This window comes from Triticum aestivum, chromosome 7B (genome assembly GCF_018294505.1).
Source record: "Triticum aestivum cultivar Chinese Spring chromosome 7B, IWGSC CS RefSeq v2.1, whole genome shotgun sequence".
NCBI classification, from domain to species: Eukaryota; Viridiplantae; Streptophyta; class Magnoliopsida; order Poales; family Poaceae; genus Triticum; species Triticum aestivum.
The window spans coordinates 719528627-719547743 of record NC_057813.1 but is presented as its reverse complement, the minus strand read 5'-3'; the positions used below and the strand labels follow the sequence as shown (position 1 = coordinate 719547743).

Genomic DNA, 19117 nt, shown 5'->3' with positions numbered 1-19117 from the left:
TACGTGTCCCCGTTCATCGTTTTTGTAGGTCAACTTGGTCACAGGATTCCCACTGGAATACAATGGACCACATGTGTACATGTGAAGCAGAGATCCATTGTTTGAGACCATGAGAGGTTGAAGATAGATGCATACTGTGTTGAACAACACTGCATGGCACGTGGGCTGTCTAGGTTGTTCGGTTTAATGTTGCTCAAATTGCAATCACTCCATACATAACGTACACAGTGAAAAATTGCACACTAATGTAGTAATAAGTTTCACATTCTTACGACCAACTAATCAAGGTATTGAATGGTTTTCTCAGAGGCGATGAGCTAGCCAGGCGAATAAGAAACCCTAGCCGGCACCTTGCTGCTGCCCCTCCTGCCGCCGCCAGGGCTTGCTGTCAGGTTAAGCCTGCATGGCGCCGGGCGGGGAGGTCCGTATCTAGGAGGCCTGCTGTGGAGGCCTTGGAGAGTTGTTGTGGGATAGCGAAGGTGATGTATGCCTGACTGGCCGCTGTCGTCAGGAGTTGCACGCCAATCGCATTGGTGAAGTCAGTGGTCGGATCCAGCGTGGAGATCTTCATTGATGGCCCAACTTGTGTGGATCATCAAACAAGAGGACATTGGTGCACGGTTCTGGACGGCAACAAGCTCACATCAAATCCGAGCCCGTCTTATAGCGGCATTGGTGATTTTTTACAAGCTTAGATTAGGAAATCTTCGTGTTTGGTATGGGGGCGTCAAAGGGTTGGCGTTGCTCTAGGGTAGGAATAATGTTCCCCCCGTCCTAGGGTAGGAACAATGTTCTTGTTCTATCCCACTAAAGTTGGTGTATTTTTCGCTGGTGGAGGGCGTGTGGAGTTGTGTCTCGTGGGTCTTCCGAGATCCGATCTATTTTGGTTTCCAGTGGATCTGTCTGGATTCGGCCGACTTTCATGGTCTTCATGTTCTTTAGAGTTTCTATAGGCCCTTGTCGACATTCTTTTCTCCGGGGCAGCGATTTGGTTCGCAGATCGCGATCGCCGGCGTCTCCTAGTATGCATTGATGACTACCCGCCCACTGCTTTTATAAGCTCCTAGGTTTCAAAAAGTTTGCTCTGCCCGGGCGAAGGACTACAGGAGGCATCGAGCTATGCTCACGGTGCACCGCCTAGATGCAGTAGGAAGAAGACACTTCACCACACTCAGTATTTTGAATGTATATCTGTTTTTCTGTAAGGGTGTGTTTGTAAGGATCTATGACCTAATATATGGCCTTAGTCCTTTTTGTACACAAAAAGTTTCACATGCTTCACTTGCGCTTTTTAGATAGAATCTGACTAGGGATTTCCCTTTTTTTTATCACAATTCCTTGTGTTTTTATTACATTAAAAATGGCACCATAAGATTTGCATTGGTGCTCTAAATCAAAACAACACCGTCTGAAACTTCAGAAATTTTCACATTAATTAACCAACATGAAAAATAAACATTCATACCCCTTATTTAAGGAGGTAGTAAAATTATAATAGTTTAAAGATGCACAACACTTAAAAAGACAATTCCCCCAACGGTTCCGCTTTGATCCCTAAGAGAGGTCATCTCTAGGCGCACCGTGCCGCCACCTCTCCTCCGCCAGTAGGTCACTGACCCCCTCCTCCTCCACAGGCTCTACCGGCATGGGAGTGCAAGGAGGCCTTGATCTTCCAAATCGAGTTGTAGCTTTCCCCGATTTGTGGGTTTTAGGTAGGCTTCCACTGTCTGTCATTTAGGCCCCTTTCAAAAGCGGCGCTTAGTAAAGTCTTTTCTGACGGCAACGCCAATCCAGCAAATAATGAGGTCCCATTGAGGGTTCCCATCTCGTTAGTGTCGTCTACGGTGGCATCAATGGCTCGATGGCATATTTTCCAACCAATCATTCTGGCTGGTGAGATTATACTCTGCAGGGTTTGTCTCCATCACTTCGATGCGGAGCCCAGTGCTAGCGTGTGCTCCATGAGAAATAATGGAGGTTTGACTCTTTGATATGTTGCTCTTTCAAGAGTGACCAGGTTTCTTCAAGGGGCACTGCCTTGATGACCTCCTGTCCGCGATTAACAACGACAGGCTAGCATTGGCACGCCTTCAACCTGTTCGGAAGGATGTAGACGGTGAAGCCACATGGATTTTGATGTAATTTTATCTTTTCCAGGAGTGTTGTACTTGCTGGTTTGGTTAATAGATCGGAGTGTTTTTTTTTAAGTACAACACACTTGTTTCGGTGGGACAAAAAAATACCAAAGTGTAAGTTGATTTAATTTTCTTATGTCTAACTTGATTCAGAAAAAAAAAACTCGCACTTTCACCTAGTAGCACTTGTTACTGAACTGACTTAGACATAGGAAAAATCTCAAACGGTTTCTGATTAAGAGAAATGATATAGAAAAAAAGAAGAAGATAGGAGACAGCTGTTGGAGAATCTTATAAGAATCACTTTAATAACAAAGATACTCGGGCAGAGGCTACCCAACTTGTTACTCGGAACGCAATAACCAGCTGATCTGGATGGTTTTTTTCTGGTTATATAAGCATATGCATACACCCATCGGATCCTCCCATTCTTCTTGTACCACACAGCTCCTGAGCTCTCTCCTCCTACCTAGCAATTCCGTGTGCTTCTGTGTTGTAGCTTTGCTGCCATAAGCCGAATTGAGCTCACTCACAGGTACGCATTTATTCATTGGCGCGTGTACTATTATTTCTCCAAGCTGTATATATTGTGACATATTTCATTTTCAAATAGATATGTATATATGTATATGTCTTTATATTTTGTTTCTTGCTTGCAGGATGAGTGAAGCTGGAGCAGCGATGCAATATTTGCTAGAACTATGGAATGAGTGGGAGATCCAAGTTGTTGTTATTGTCAGCTTCAGTCTGCAGGTTATCCTCTTCTTCTTCGCAGGCATCCGTCACTACAACATCTCGTTTGTTGTCAAGGCCCTCCTCTGGCTGGTGTATCTGCTTGCTGATGTCGTTGCGATTTACGCCCTAGGGCACATGTCCTCGTCGTTGTCGAAGAAATCGAACCAGCTAGTGGCGTTCTGGGCGCCATTCCTCGTCCTGCACCTCGGCGGCCAGGACAACATCACCGCATACGCCCTGGAGGACAATGAACTCTGGCTGCGCCACCTGCTAACCATGTTTGTGCAGGTTGCGGGCACCGTGTATGTGCTGTACAAGTACATCAAAGCAGGCAGGGCGACCTTTGCCCGTGCCGCTATGTTGGTACTAGCCGCCGGAATTTTCAAGTACGGCGAGAGGATACGAGCACTGAAGCGCGCAAGCAAGAAGGGCTCCAAAGGGCCACCACATAAGACTTTTCTGCAGATTCTTTGTGGTTTTCATTTGGGTGGCAGTGTTGGGGATGCGGAAACAAGATACTGCTTCACCAAAAACAAACAGTTTGGAATTTACGCATTTATTGTGATGACAGCACACGCATTGCGACATGCTATTGTCAAGCCTTTAGTCATAGAAAGGAATGAGGCGTCCATAGATAGGGATGATTCCAGCTTTACGCTACTAAGCTGTCATACACAAGATGCAATAGGATATGTACGGGAAGAAAACAAACCATGGGCATGGAAGAAGGGGCGTTTCTTGGAGGTGTACAAGGCCGTAGAGATGGAGCTCGCCCTGATGTACGACATGTTGTACACCAAGGCAGAAGTGATCCACACAAGGTATGGCAACTGCACCCGTGCCATTTCACTCGTGTCTTGCTTCGCTGCTCTTGCGGTCTTCACAAAGAGCAAAAGAGATGGCTACAGCACACCCGACATTGCTATCACTTTTACACTTTCTGGGCGGAGCCTGCGCACTGGAGGTCGCATCTGTTGTCAAGGCGATTGGGTCGACCTGGACATATGCCATCTTGAAAGGCTACGGTTGGAAGTGGCTGGCTGATGCAATTCTTTTTGTACGGTACCACCTCGTCATCGTCAAGGATGGAAGGTGGTTCGATTCCGTCGGGCAATTTAACCTCGTATCCTTCTGTGTTCACAGCAACAAGAAGGATCTCATGGGAGCAATAGTCCGTTTGATTGGGCTCAAGGACCTGTGGAACAAAGCTCACTGCACCAAACATGCCAAGCTTTCACCTGCCGTGAAGGAGTTTGTATTGGATTTGCTCAGAGGTGAGAAGCGTCATTTTGTACGAATTGAAGACGCGGCCACCCATGGGGGTTATTGGGCTCGCAGGTTAGTGGGCTGTGAGCAGAGTGAACAACTCGATTGGAGCATGAGCTTTGAATTTCTGAAGAGTGTGCTTATCTGGCATATAGCTACAAGCACCTTCCTCAGTAACCCCGCCGTCAAATCGAAGCTGGTCGACACGGATAAAGTCATGGCTAAAGCAGTCAATGCTCTCTCTGATTACATGATGTACCTCCTCATTGAGCACCATGACATTCTGCCCATCAAAGTAGATGCTCATAGCCTGATTGACGAAACCTGTGAATGTTACAGTGAATATTTGGCTGAATTTGATGATTGGCGTGGTGGACCTTACCAGATAGTTCTGGAATTCGATGGCTCCTATCCTGACGAACATACCCCGGGCGAGGTTGTGCTGAGTAAAGCAGGCGCCGTTGCTCGGACAATGCTCGACATGAAGTTGGGGCTCACCCATAAGATGGTAATAATTGGAGCAGTGTGGACAGACATCTTGTGCTATGCAGCAACCAATGCATCTGGGGGATTCCATGCCAGGCAGCTGAGCAATGGTGGTGAGTTTCTGACCCACATCCTACTCCTCATCCAACACTACTGTTCTAACCCAGATACCAGCTTGGTACTTCCTGCCATGTTATCCAACTTCTATGGGTGGTGTTGACCATGTCGAGCTGACTGTGGACGATGGTTGCAACGACGAGATCACCGAAATCCGCTGATCAATAGAGCGTCTCAACAACCTGCAAAGCCATTGTCCTCCTCGAGCCTTCCGTTTTTGCTATTGGGTTGAATTTGTGACCCCATTTCGATTTCAGTCTTATTGCCGCTGGTGAACTACCCCTATATACGTAACTGAAAGTTCCTTTGTAGCCTCATCTTTTGCCAATCTGTAAGTCCCACCGACACTATTACTACTATGATACCAATTTGGATTTTCAATGACTGTACAAGATCTAACGTTCATATTGCTTTCATACTGCATCCATGTAAAGTTCCTTCCAAAATTAACATCTTATACGTGGCTGTATGGAGAGTGATTAGCTGTGCCTTTTTGTTGGGAACTATGCCTTGATATGGAGATGAATTGTTTGTTATATGGGGCCGAATTTTTACTAGGTAACACAGGGCATGCAGACTAATAACCTAGCTCAGTCACAGACATGCATATATATAGGGTGGAGTGAAGTGCATCCTAGGTCCTTAAACTATTTTGGTGGTGTCACGTAGGTCCTCAAAATATGAAAAGTGTCATCTAGATCCTAAAAAATTGTTGAAGTGTAATAAGTGTGTATATATGTGACACCTCTGAAATAGTTAAGGACCTATGTGACACCTTTGAAATAGTTTGAGGACCAATATACCACACATATTGCACTTTGAGGACCTAAATGACGATTTTCATAGTTCGATGACCTACATGACACCTTTGAAATAGTTTGAGGACCTATGATGCACTTCACTCTATAGGGTGGGTCTATTCTAATAACATCCTTAAGAGTCTTATTCTGATAACACTGTAGCTTATTCTGATAACACAAACGCACTGTTGCATGCCCCGAACCGAACTGCGTCAGAGTCCTGAAAACAAAGCACCCACCCCATCTCCACCTCTCAAAACCACCCCGCACGACAGGAATCCCCACCCCCACCCCCATCAAACCGCCGGTAGCAACCTCCCGATCCCCCACCACCTACAACCATCGGCCGCTGCCCCTCCTATGCCGCCGGAGCGACGCCCTTCCCCTGGCCGCCGGAGCGCGCCCTTCCCCTGGCCGCCACTACCCTTCTCCCCTCCCAGGCCGCCACCGCGCCTCCCATCCATACCCACCCCTCGCCGCCTACACCTCCCCAGGCCGCCGCCTCCCACCGCACCGCCCACTGCCTCGTCGTGGCGAGCCACTTCCCTCGCCTAGCCGCCTCGATCGACCCCGCCCGATGCCACCTCCATACGCGGCTGCCACCCTGCGTGATGTGCCGCCACGAAACCTCCCTCATGTGGCCACCGGCACCAGATCCGGCCACCACGGCCCCCAGAGAGGTTGGGGAAGCCACCAGGCTCCACCTGGACCTCGAGGATCGACCGATCTAAGGCCCCCTGCCGTCCCGCGCCTTCTCCATCGCCTCCTCCCTAAAGGTGGCCGCGCTCGTCAAGCTCGACCTCGTCGGAGCCGCAGTCCATCTCGGCGTGGCGATGCAGTCCAGCCGGTGCGGCACTGCAGTCCCCTCCCTTCCATCCCCTACTTCTACCTCTGACCTCCCTCTGTCGCCGGTCAGTGCGGCCTCGACTGACCGCGCCACCAGCCCAACTCCCCGCGTCGCCACTCTTCGCGCCTGCCCAGATCCCCGGGCCACCCTTCTCTAACGCACCCTGGTAACTGGTTTGATCGCCGCCTCCTCTCTGTTCTCGACGTGGTTCGGTCACCAACGTGATTCAGTGCAGCTCCCCGGCGTGGGCAGCTCCAGCCGCGCGTGCAGTAAGGTTTGCCTGGCACAGTTTGCTGGCGCTGGTGCTGGGGTCAACAAGGGACCCGAGTGCTTTGTATTTTTGGTGTTTCTGACGCAGTGCGTTGTTCTCTTTGAGGCTGGTCATAGTGGGGAGTAACTTAGACTAGTGTCATATGCATGACACTAGTCTAAGTTACTACCTTCATAATGCAAAGTAACATGATAGTGGTGTCATAGATGGCTTCATTTATTAGCTTGTAGACTCATCTTGTCTTGGGAAGCGCTATGTTACAGTAACATAATATGTTACCACCTCACATTAAATACTTGCCACATAAGCAAAAATTTCTTGGAGTGCGCTATGTTACTAACTAAGTTACTCCCACTATGAGGCTGGTTGTAATGGGTAGTATCATAAGTTAGTATCATGCATATGATACTAGTGTATGATACTACCTCCCTAATGCATAGTATCATATGGTAGTATCATAGATGACTTTATTTATTGCCATGCATGACACATACTAGTGTAGCATTTATTATGATACGGTATCATGATATGATACTCAACCCTCTCTTACTTCATTTAATTCTATGCCACCTCATCAAAGTTGCCTAGTTGGCATGCATGGTACTAGCTATGATACTCCCATTACAACCAGCCTGACTAGCCTGACTGTTTGTTCTTTGGACTTCCTTTTCCTGTCTCCTTAATATTCATGTCTCGGTCCTGTTTCTTGGTAGGTGCTTTGGTTGTGCCTTTTCTCGCACTGAACCGGGCCATCGATGGAGCAGCCAAAGAAGCAATGCCACAACAGCAAAAACAAGGCACTCTGACATTGTGTGTGTGTGTGTGTGTGTGTGTGTGTGTGTGAGTGTGAGTGTGTGCATGATCCAGTAACATGTGTTTAATAGTAGCCACTATAACTTGTCATTGTTCAAAGGAATGTAAACGTCTGTTCTAAGATTCCAATGCAGGTAAGATTTTGATGTAAGATAGTAGCTGTGTGATATATATATAAACAGATTTATGCAACCCTAAGTCTAATGTTTTGTGCCTCACCTCTGAATTCAGGTAAACCAGCCAGTACAGAACAACCAATATCAAACACTGCTAGCTTCTCTGCCGATAGGTGCGAAACAAACTTAATCCTTTGCTGAAAACAATACTAATGCACAAATACAATCGCCCATACGAGCGCCCGACGTAGAAGATTGTCAGCATAACTTCCAGATCTCCCCTTTCATTGAAATTAATGCAAGGTTTGTCATTGTATTCTGTCATTAACATGTCTTATCTTCAGAGCTCTCATGGCCACCTCATGGGTGTCAGGTGGAGCCGAGTGCATATTCTAGTCCCAACTATCCATAATAGGAGTACATAGGCCATGTTTGGTTCATAAGTCCTAGGACTTTTTTTAGTTCCAACTTATAAGTCCCAAGTCTCTAAAAAGTCCCTACCTGTTTGGTTCCTGGGACTTATAAGTTTCTATAAGACCATATTACAACTATAAGTCCCTATAAGTCCCTCCTTGAGAGTCTTATTTTATAAGTCCCAAATGCCCACTTTAAGTCCCTATAAGTCCCACCTGTTTGGTTTAGACGGGACTTATAGGGACTTTTTTAAGTCCATAAGCCAATAAGTCCCTGAAAACAAACATCCTCATAGTATATATGCACACTTGATGCAGCCCGACTTCCGATGTCCATAAGCAACGCTCTCATCTGAAAGCCCGGCTTCCAGTGGATGTATTTAATTGATCTTTTTTTTCTTCCTGACTGAGCGATGCAATCAACTTGCATGCTATACAATATGGAAGGACCAAATAAGCAATAAATCTGTAGGTTGTACCGGATCCTTAAGCTTTGCAGAAAAAAAAAGCTGGTCACAAAGCCTTCTTTCTACAAAAATAAATAATAAATCCATAGGATCGAAGTCCTTTTTGAACAAAGTGAACTCGTCTTTCCTGTGTACATGTCCATTTATCATTCTTGGATGTGGCAATAAATTCATCAATTTTCCTTTTTGCAGTGTGTACGTTCTCCACCCTAAATCAAGTCAAGATAAATCAACGTGTTATTGGCACCACACTATTTTGCTTTTCATATATAGGCTCATAGCACCAAAAACGATGTCTATTTTGACAAAATATTTCAAGTGCGTGCATGTAGCCTAGCCATAGTACGCCAAAATACGCTTCCTGCCCCAACGGTCCATAATCAAGTTGCCGTTAGAAATAATATTTAATTCATACTTTTTTTCTTCATCTGAAAACCCCAACTTCCAGTGGATCATGGATGGATTTAATTGATATTCCTTTCCTTCTTCTTTATGAGAGGAACAGGAGGGTCTTCAACGCCAAGTCTACCTCAGCGGACGGCGTGGTCTCTCTGATTAAAGCTGACTTAGATTTCCTGAGAGTAGCGCTGTAATTTCCTTTTTTTGTACAGGCAGTGTTCTCTGGACGACTGCTCACTCTTATGTACATTCCTAATCTTAAATGAAAAGGCAGAGCACCTGCCGTTCGAGTCAGAAAAAAAACATGCAGTCCATAGAATATGGAATGACCAAGTAAACAAATCCGCAGGATCGAAGTACCTTTTTGAAATGAGGTAAACTATTCCGCAGTGGGTACGTGTCCTCCATTCATCATTTTTGTATGTCAACTTTTTATCGGGTTTTGGACTGGACTACACTGGCTCACATGTACCTGTGCTGACCAGATCTGAAATTTGAGACCCAAGATAGATGCATACACTCCATCCATCCATTCTTCCTGTAGCTCTCTTGAGCTCTCCCTCCCGGAGCTCTCCCTCTCTTAATCCACCTTCAGATCAGTCAGAGGTATGCATTCATATTTCATACATTTGCCATATTAGATCTGTATATAGAGATATAGTTAAATTTCTTGCTTGCAGGTTGGCGTATAAATGGCTGGAGCTGGAGCTGAAGCACGGATGCCATCTTGGATGGAACTGTGGAATAAGTGGGAGATCCAAGTTGTTGTTGTTGTCAGCTTCAGTCTACAGGTTATCCTCTTCTTCTTTGCTGGGATCCGCCGCTACAGCGTCTCTTCTGTTCTCAAGGCCCTCCTTTGGCTGGTGTATCTGCTTGCCGATCTTGTTGCAATGTATGCCCTGGGGCACATGTCCTCATCGTTGTCTAAAAAATCGTCCGGTAAGCACCAGCTGGTGGCGTTCTGGGCACCATTCCTCCTGCTGCACCTTGGCGGACAGGACACCATCACTGCGTATGCTCTGCAGGACAACGAACTCTGGCTGCGCCACCTGCTAAATATGTTTGTGCAGGTCGCCGGCACCGGGTATGTGCTCTACAAGTACGTCCTTGCAGGCGAGGCGATCTATGCCCGTCTGCTATGCTGATTCTAGCTGCCGGATTCCTCAAGTACAGTGAGAGGGTGTGGGCACTGTATCGCGCAAGCAAGAAGCTTTTCAAAGGGTTAAGTGTGGGAATACTTGCTTGTCTGAATTATTGGATTTTCAGTTATTTTATTCAGCAAAGGAATTCTTTGGAGTCTGCTTATGAAGCAAGAGGCTGCTTCACCAAATATAAGCAGTTTAGAACTTATGCATTTACTGTAATGTCAGCGCACAGGGCTCAATATATTGTCAGGTGCATAGTCATAGATAGGAATGAGGCGTCCACAGGCTGGTATGATTCGTTGACCTCCAAAGCAGGTACTGTACGACGAGAATATAACTGGGAAGACTACGAGAGTCAATATGAATTGAAGAGGGAGGAAGATGCATCTCCAAAGGAGAGGGGGCAAACCGGGGAGGTGTACAAGGCAATAGAGGTGGAGCTCGCCCTGATGTACGACATGCTTTACACCAAGGCAGTAGTGATCCACACATGGTATGGCTACTGCACCCGTGCCATTTCACTTGTATCTTGCTTCACTGATCTTGTGATCTTCACAAACAGCAAGAGAGATGGCTACAACACTCCCGACATTGTTATCACTTTTGCTTTTCTGGGCGGAGCTTGCGCACTCGAGGTGGCATCAGTTATCAAGACTATTGGGTCGACCTAGACATGTTCCATCTTGAGATGCGCCGGATGGAAGTGGCTGCCCAATGCAATTCTGTTTGCACGTTACCACCTCCTCATTGTCAAGGATGGAAGGTGGTCCAATTCCGTCAGGCAATTTAACTTCATATCCTTCTGTGTTTATACTAGCAAGCCCAGCCTCAGGCGAGCAGTAGCCAGTTGGATTGGGCTCAAGGACTTGTGGAACAAAGCTCAGTGCACCAAACATGCCAAGCTTTCACCTGCAGTGAAGGAGTTTGTACAAGATTTGCTCATAGGTAATAAGAGTCATATGGTTGAAATTGAAGAAGTGGACATCCGTAATGGGTACTGGGCTCGCAGGTTCAGGAGCTTCAACGGCAGCGAACAACTCGATTGGAGTCTGAGTTTTGAATTTGAGAATAGCCTGCTCATCTGGCATATAGCCACAAACACCTTCCTCGAGAACCCTGATGTCAAGAAGCTGGTCAACAGGACATGGCTGAAGTAGTCAATACTCTCTCTGATTACATGATGTACCTCCTCATTGAACACCGTGATATTCTGCCCATCAGAGCAGATGCTCCAAACCTGTTTGAGGAAACCAGCACCACTTACCGTGGACGTCTATTCAAACCGGTCAGATACAGTGTGGGTTGGCATCGGCTATTTCTGCATTATTACAATAAAGGGCCTTTGGAGAAGATAACAAAACTATATCAGGATCAGGAGACGACGCAGCTTGATTTGGAATCAAAGCAGGGCAATGTTGTTCTGGAGAAAGCAGGCGTACTTGCTCAGATAATGCTCGACATGGAGTTGGAGCTCACACATAAGATGGTAATAATTGGAAGCGTGTGGACGGAGATGTTGTGCTACGCAGCAACCAATGCATCCGGGGGATTCCACGCCAGGCAGCTGAGCAATGGTGGCGAGTTTCTGACCCACATCTTGGTTCTCATTGAATATTCTTCTTCTCCTAATAACAAGAAACCAAGGCCGCTCGAACCCATGATTGTAAAACCGTCCAAAGCAGGTGATGAAACTGTTCATGCTGGCCACGTCAAGATGAATGTGGACGATGATTGCAAAGATGAGATCACTGAAATCCGCTGACTGACAGAGCGAGTCAACAATCTGCAAGGCTGTTCTCCTCTAATCCAGTATCTGTAATTCCATTTTCTCGTACATGGTTATTGCGCTAAATCTGGTACTCCTCTTTTGATTTCAGTCCTACTGCGGCTGGTGAAGTATGTAATCTCATCTTTGCCAATCTGTAAGTTCCACCGGAATTATTAGTATAATACTAATTTGGCTTTCACAAGCTCTAATGTTTATATTGCTTTCATACTACACCCCTGCAAAATTTCTCCCATATCTAACATCTCTGTGGATTTAAAAGGCTTTCTGTTCGCACTAAGGCCCTGTTTGGTTCATAAGTCCTAGGACTTTTTTTTAGTCCCAACTTATAAGTCCCAAGTCCCTAAAAAGTCCCTGCCTGTTTGGTTCCTGGGACTTATAAGTCCCTATAAGACCATATTACAACTATAAGTCCCTATAAGTCCCTCCTTGAGAGTCTTATTTCATAAGTCCCAAATGCCCACTTTAAGTCCCTATAAGTCCCTCTTGTTTGGTTTAGATGGGACTTATAGGGACTCTTTTAAGTCCCTAAGCCAATAAGTCCCTGGAAACAAACACCCTCTAACAACAACCATACTCAGCTGGTAATGGTCTATGGACGGGTTGTTTGCTCGCCGGTTATTATTGTGTTCAGGTGCACTGGATATTTCGATACGATGAGAGGAAGAAGATATAGTGGTGGTGCTCTCCGCTGTAACACTTGCAAAGGACATAACCACCCGCAACTGCCTCGTGCGCATGTCGATTTGTTTTCGTTCGGGTTTTTTTGGACCGGGACGCATAAGTGACAAAAAACCTCGGTACTAAAAGAACCATACATGCCTTTCTTAAAAATGGCTTTAACTACCAAAAGAACAAGCCTACCTTGCCCAGCTAGGCCAGGCGCGAACCGGCGCAAGTTCAGCCAAACAAAACCTCTATGCTCCCAGGCAGACCAGACCACTCTGCGTCCTGGTCGACTAGCCTCACGCGTGAGCTGGCTAAGACGGGCGCACCCTATGGCCTCTGGACTGGCGGCGAGCGAGTGCGTGCGGCTGGCGCGATAATTGGTTCGGTCACGCCAGCCGGATAGGAGGCACGAATCTGGTCGTTTCTGCCCTATCTTTGACGTTCAGCACTCGACTGGATGTTCTTTTTGACAATCAGGTAATAAAACTTTCTCAATCACAGAAGGTCTTCTGTGACATTGTGATGCCTATCCAATATAAAGTTGATATGCCTGTTATTCAATATAGAGTGGTCATGCTTAGGTTTAACATCTGATTGGCATTCTTCCTGAACTATGATAGACTTTTTTTCAGATCATGGACAGTCATGCAAATGCAGTAATGTCTGATGAGGTATATATGAACTCTTGATGTATGTGCGATTTACTGTCAGTGAATTTTGCCATCTGATTTTGTAAATATTATAGCTCATAGTTGTCTCCTACTGTGACCATGTTGCATTGCTTTCCCTTGTTGCAATCATGTGTTATAATCCTATTGTTTCACACAACTATTTGTTCAGTTGCTTTCAGTGATAGGATAAGGAAGACCATCTTTCCCAACCAGTAAAGGGGGTTCTTGCATTTGCTCGGTGGCGTTGACATGTACGTAAATCTTTAGATCCCATTTATGCCATATGGAGCAGCACTTCGGACCTTCAGATTGCTCACCTTGCTGGCTCGCCAGTGTTCAAAAATCTTAGTGAGAGAACCAAGCACATATACGGTGTAGGATGGAAAATAAAAAACCATGCATGTCTGTGTATTACTGAAACGTTGCACCGCACGTAGGTCTATATGTAAGAGTTCCATATCCCCTTTCACATAGACAATGTTTACCGAGAAAATGTTTGCTCAACACGCATTTCATCTTTATATTGTTCCTACAACTATAAAACAGTTCGTCAACATGTGACAACATTTTGAAAGATTATGCTTGTGGTAGACTTGTACATGGGAGCAAGGTGAGAATTATACACAATCACCAGGCTGTATGTCAGATTATTTGTTAGTCACAATACTTCCAATCATTGAGATTTTGGATGCAGATTCTTGAAGTTCGTCCTGTGGTTGGCTGATTCAAGGAAAAACTTGTTGAATTTTTTCTTGAATCGCTTGAACTAACCCAGGGTGAAGATGTTCTTCTTATCTATTAACTGAACCGGCCATCGACGGAGCAGTCAAAGAAGCAACCTGCGGTAGCAAAAGCAAGAAAACATGGCACTCTGCCAGTGTGCATGCATGATCCAGTATTACAGTATTACGTGCATTGTAGGATTCCAATACTGGTAAGATTTTGATTTAAGATAGTAGCTGTGTAATATATATGCATATATATAAAGTATGTAAAGGTTCTATACTCTGAAGCCTAATGTTTTGTGGCTCATGTCTTCTTCTTTTTTTGGCAACCCGTGCCTCATGTCTGAATTCAGGTGAACCAGCCAAGATACAGAACAAACAATATCGACCGCTGCTAGATGCTCTGCGCACAGGTGCAAAAATAAACTTAATTCTTTGCCGAAAACAATACTACTACTCCAAGAAGCTAAAATCTGCTAGGTTTGTTATTATCAACCGCTGCTAGCTGCTCTGCGCACACAGGTGGGAGTATCTATCACTAACATGTCTTATCTTCAACCCTCTCATCTCATGGGCTTCAGATGGAGACAATGCATATCACATTCCACACCCACAGTCCATAATCAAGTTGCCGTTAGAAATAGTTGGAGTACGTAGTAGGAGTAGTATATATGCACACCTGACACAGCCCGACTTTTGATGTCTTATCTTTAATGCTAACATTTAAAAACCCGACTTTTGATGGATGAATTTTCTTTATCCATTTTTCTTCATGATTGAGCATCTCAATCAACTTGCGCACCATCGAACCCCTCAAAAGAAAAGAAAAAAAACTTACACGCCATAGAATATGGATGTATCAGTAGGATCGAGATCCCTTTTTGAAACAAATTGAACTCATCTGTCATGTGTAGATGTCCTCTATTTTCATTCTTGTATGTCACCTTTGTTATCTTGTTTCTACTGGAATATGATGGATCATACGTACATGTCGACCACGACAATGAGCATATCGTAAATTTTAGACCCATGAGAGGGTAAGATGCAAACAATTTAAACAGCCCTGCATGGCACTTTGGGTTGTCTCTAGGTTGTTTGGTTTTTGACTTTTTTTTCTCAAATACAGTCACTCCATACATAACGTACAAAGAAAAAATTGCACACTCAAGCTGTAATAACTTTCACATGCCTAGCGCTTTTTAGATAAAATCTGCCTAGAAATTTCTCTTTTTATGTTTGTCACACGAAATTCCTAGTGTTTTTACATAAAAACTGCACCATCTTTTTTCTGCATTGGTGCTCTAAATCAAAACAAGACTGTAAAGCTAACCAAATCTCCAGCAGTTCTCACATAAAGTAACTCAGAGAAAGAAAACATCCATACAATTTAATGAGGTAAAATTTTGATAGTTCAAAGATGTACAAAACTTATTTTGGCGGGACAAAAAAAAAGCCTACAGTGGTTTTAGGAGATTTTCTTATGCCCAAGTTGATTCCGAAAAATGCAACTTAGACTTATCTCCTAGTTGCACTGGAAAAGTTTTAGTTCAAAACTTTTGAAAACTTGGAACTTTTAGAAATTTGAACTTCCAGAAGAAGGCAAGTTTGAGAAATGTGAAACTTCCAAAATTTCAAAAATTTCAAAACTTTTGGAATTTCATCTTCAGAAAAAATAAATCCAACATCAAAAGAAAACACATGTGAGCGTGGGTCTTGAGAGAGAAGTGGTCGATCACGTGGTCACATGTTGTCCCGCACTTGTCTTCTGTCTCATTTGAATGGCAAAAGCGAGCCAGCATGTACGTTCCTCGTGTAATGGACAAGTGTTGGAACCCGCGCACTTGTTGTCGGATGCAGCAGCACGCTGCGTGCTCGCGTGGGAGACTGAGCTCTTTGGCAAAAGAAGACATTATCTTACCTGTGCAGCCGGCCACTAGCTACTCGAAATCCCTGCCAAAAAGAAAAATAATGGGTCACTCGGCATCCCCGCAGCATAAAGAAAAATAATGGGTCACTCGGCCGTATGGTGACTCGGAACGGAGTAGCTGCATCTGACTGGTTTGATATAGGTATATTCATACACGCGATCCGTTCATTCTTCTTGTAGTACTACCTCTCTTGAGCTCTCACTCCAGGAGCTAGCAATTTCGTTGCGGTTCTGCGACATAGCTTGCTGCCGTAAGCCGAATCAACCTTCATATCATGCTGGGTAACGTAGCTCATCCACAGGTACGCATTCATTCATTGATACATACATACAATACATACATACATACATACTACTATTTCTCCAAACTTGTGACATATTTCGAATATATATGTATGCATATATGCTTATATTTAGTTCTTGCTTGTAGGTTGGCGTACCAATGGGTGGAACACTGATGCAATCTTGGATGGAGCTGTGGAATGAGTGGGAGATCCAAACTGTTGTTGTCGCCAGCTTCAGTCTGCAGGTTCTCCTCTTTTTCTTTGCTGGGATCCGCCGCTACACCGTCTCTTCTATTCTCAAGGTCCTCCTCTGGTTTGTATATCTGTTTGCTGATGTCGTTGCAACATATGGCCTGGGTCACATGTCCTCGTCAGTGTCGAAGAAATCGTCTAGCGAGCACCAGCTAGTGGCGTTCTGGGCGCCATTCCTCCTGCTGCACCTCGGCGGCCAGGACACCATCACTGCGTATGCCTTGGAGGACAATGAACTCTGGCGGCGCCACCCCCCAAGGCGACGTACACCTTTTCTCCTGAGGATTTATGCCTATTTTTCCCCCAAGACCTTTTCTCGTGAGGGGGATGACCAAAAAGGTGGAGACTGCTTCACCAAAAACAAACAATTTAGAGCATATGAATTTATTGTGATGACAGCACACGAGTTGCGCCATGTACTTGTCAAGCCTTTAATCATAGACAGGAATGAGGCGTCCATAGACTGGAATTATAAAACAACTGCTCTTGTAAAGGGTCTTGTACAAGGATTTCCATGGCAAGACGACGAGAGCGAAGATGCATTGGCAAAGGAGCAGAGGACTGTTGGGGAGCTGTACAAGGGAATAGAGGTGCAGCTCGGCCTGATGTATGACATGCTCTACACCAAGGCAGAAGTGATCCACAAAAGCCGTGGCCACTGGATCCGTGCCATTTCACTTGTGTGTTGCTTCACCGCTCTTGTGGTCTTCACAAGAAGCAAGAGAGATGGATACAGCACACCCAACATTGTTATCACTTTTGCTCTTCTGGGCGGAGCTTGCGCACTGGAGGTCACATCTGTTTTAAAGGCGATTGGGTCAACCTGGACATATGACATCTTGAGACGCTACAGATGTAAGTGGCTGGCCAATGCAGTTCTGTTTGCACGTTACCACCTCGTCGTCGTCAAGGATGGAAGGTGGTCCAATTCCGTCGGGCAATTTGACTTCATATCCTTCTGTGTTCACAGCAGCAAGAGGGGCCTCAAGGGAACAATAGCCCGTTTGATTGGGGTCAAGGACTTGTGGGACAAAGCTCGCTGCACCAAACATGCCAAGCTTTCACCTGCCGCGAAGGAGTTCGTATGGGGCTTGCTCAAAGGTGACAAGACTCATATGGTTGAAATTGAAGAGGCGGACATGCGAAGTGGGAACTGGGCTCGTAGGTTCAGGGGCATCGACGACCGGATCAAACAGCTCGATTGGAGCATGAGTTTCGAATTTCAGAAGAGTGTGGTTATCTGGCATATAGCTACAAGCACCTTCCTCAGTAACCCCGCCGTCAAATCGAAGCTGGTCGACAAGGACATGGCTGAAGAAGTTAATACTCTGTCTCATTACATGATGTACCTCCTCGTCAAGCATCCTGACATTCTGCGCATGAAACCGGCTGCTAAGGACATGTTTGAGGAAACCTGCCTCTGTTACGGTTTGGGTATGCATAGGTTAGGCTGGAAGAGAAGTAATGTGGTTGATTTTCACCATGTAATTCTGGATTACAATAAAGGGGGCAAGCATCTTGAGGACGAACCATATGATGGCTTGACGATGACGCAGCGTCTTAAATATATAGAAGATCTATATGGTGACTTGACGCATCCCAGTTGGGATGCTCACCCGGGGGATGCTGTGCTGGTGAAAGCATCCACCCTTGCCCACACATTGCTCGATGTGGAGTTGGGGCTCACATATAAGATGGCGATAATCAGAACGGTGTGGATGGAGATGTTGTGCTACGCAGCAACCAATGCAGCAGAGGGATTCCACGCCAGGCAGCTGAGCAATGGTGGTGAGTTTCTGACCCACATCCTGCTCCTAACTAAATATTCCTCTTTTATAGATAATAATAATCCAAAGCCGTCCATGGAAGCTGATGAAACTGTGGAGGCTAGTACTGCTGACCACGTACAGCTGAATGTGGATGATGATTCCAATGATGAGACCATCGAAATCCGCCCAATGTAGGAGGTCAACAATCTGCAAGTTTCTTCTCCTGGAATTCAGCATCTGCAACTCCATTCTAGTTGTGTGCGTTGAAGTTGTTACTCCACTTCGGTTCCAGTCTTACTGCGGCTGGTGAAGTACCCCTATGCATGTAATCTCATCTTCTGCCTTTTTCTATGTACCGCCGAAATTATTATTGACACTGATTTGGATTTTCACTAGCTGTGTCATGGGTGAAGTAGTTTAACTGTTTAAACTCTAATGTTTGTATTGCTTTGATGTTGCATCCCTGTAAAATTCCTCGCAAAATTAAGATCTTTCTGCGGCCGCATGGAGAGTCGCCTTTTCATTCGGAATTAACTGTGCCTAGAAATGGAGATGAACTATTTGGTATATGGGGGCCAAATTTTGTTGGGAAGCACAGGGATTCAATTTCCCCGGGGATTGCATTGCTCTTCTGGTTTGTTTGGGAACTGCGGAATGCGGCATGTGTCGAGTGCAAAGCACGTTAATGAATCCCAACGAAGTGATTCCACCGTAGCTGCAGTTTGCTGTCTTGGCAATCTGTTTCCGTCGTGCTGATGTTGCATTTCTGTTTGTTATATTATATACTCCCATATACCAAATAAAATGGAAATCTGTCATCTACTCCCTCCGTTCCTAAATAATTGTTTTTCTAGAGATTTCAACAAGTAACTACATACGGAGCAAAATGAGTGAATCTACACTCTAAAGCATGTCTACATACATCCGTATGTTGTAGTCCATTTGAGATGGCTAGAAAGACAATTATTTGGGAACGGAGGGAGCATTTGCCAGTGGGCCGGAGTAGATGATGCAGCGGACACGG

General features: G+C 45.4%; 1 protein-coding gene across 1 annotated transcript; it reads left to right on the top strand.

Annotated features, from left to right (window-relative positions):
* Nucleotides 1-15707: 15707 nt before the first annotated feature.
* Nucleotides 15708-18570, top strand: LOC123160357 (uncharacterized). The gene is made up of 2 exons (XM_044578166.1): nucleotides 15708-16090; nucleotides 16219-18570. The coding sequence occupies exons 1-2, from the start codon at nucleotides 16064-16066 to the stop codon at nucleotides 18286-18288; spliced, it is 2097 nt and encodes a 698-aa protein (XP_044434101.1). The 5' UTR covers nucleotides 15708-16063; the 3' UTR covers nucleotides 18289-18570.
* The last annotated feature ends 547 nt before the right edge of the window (nucleotides 18571-19117 follow it).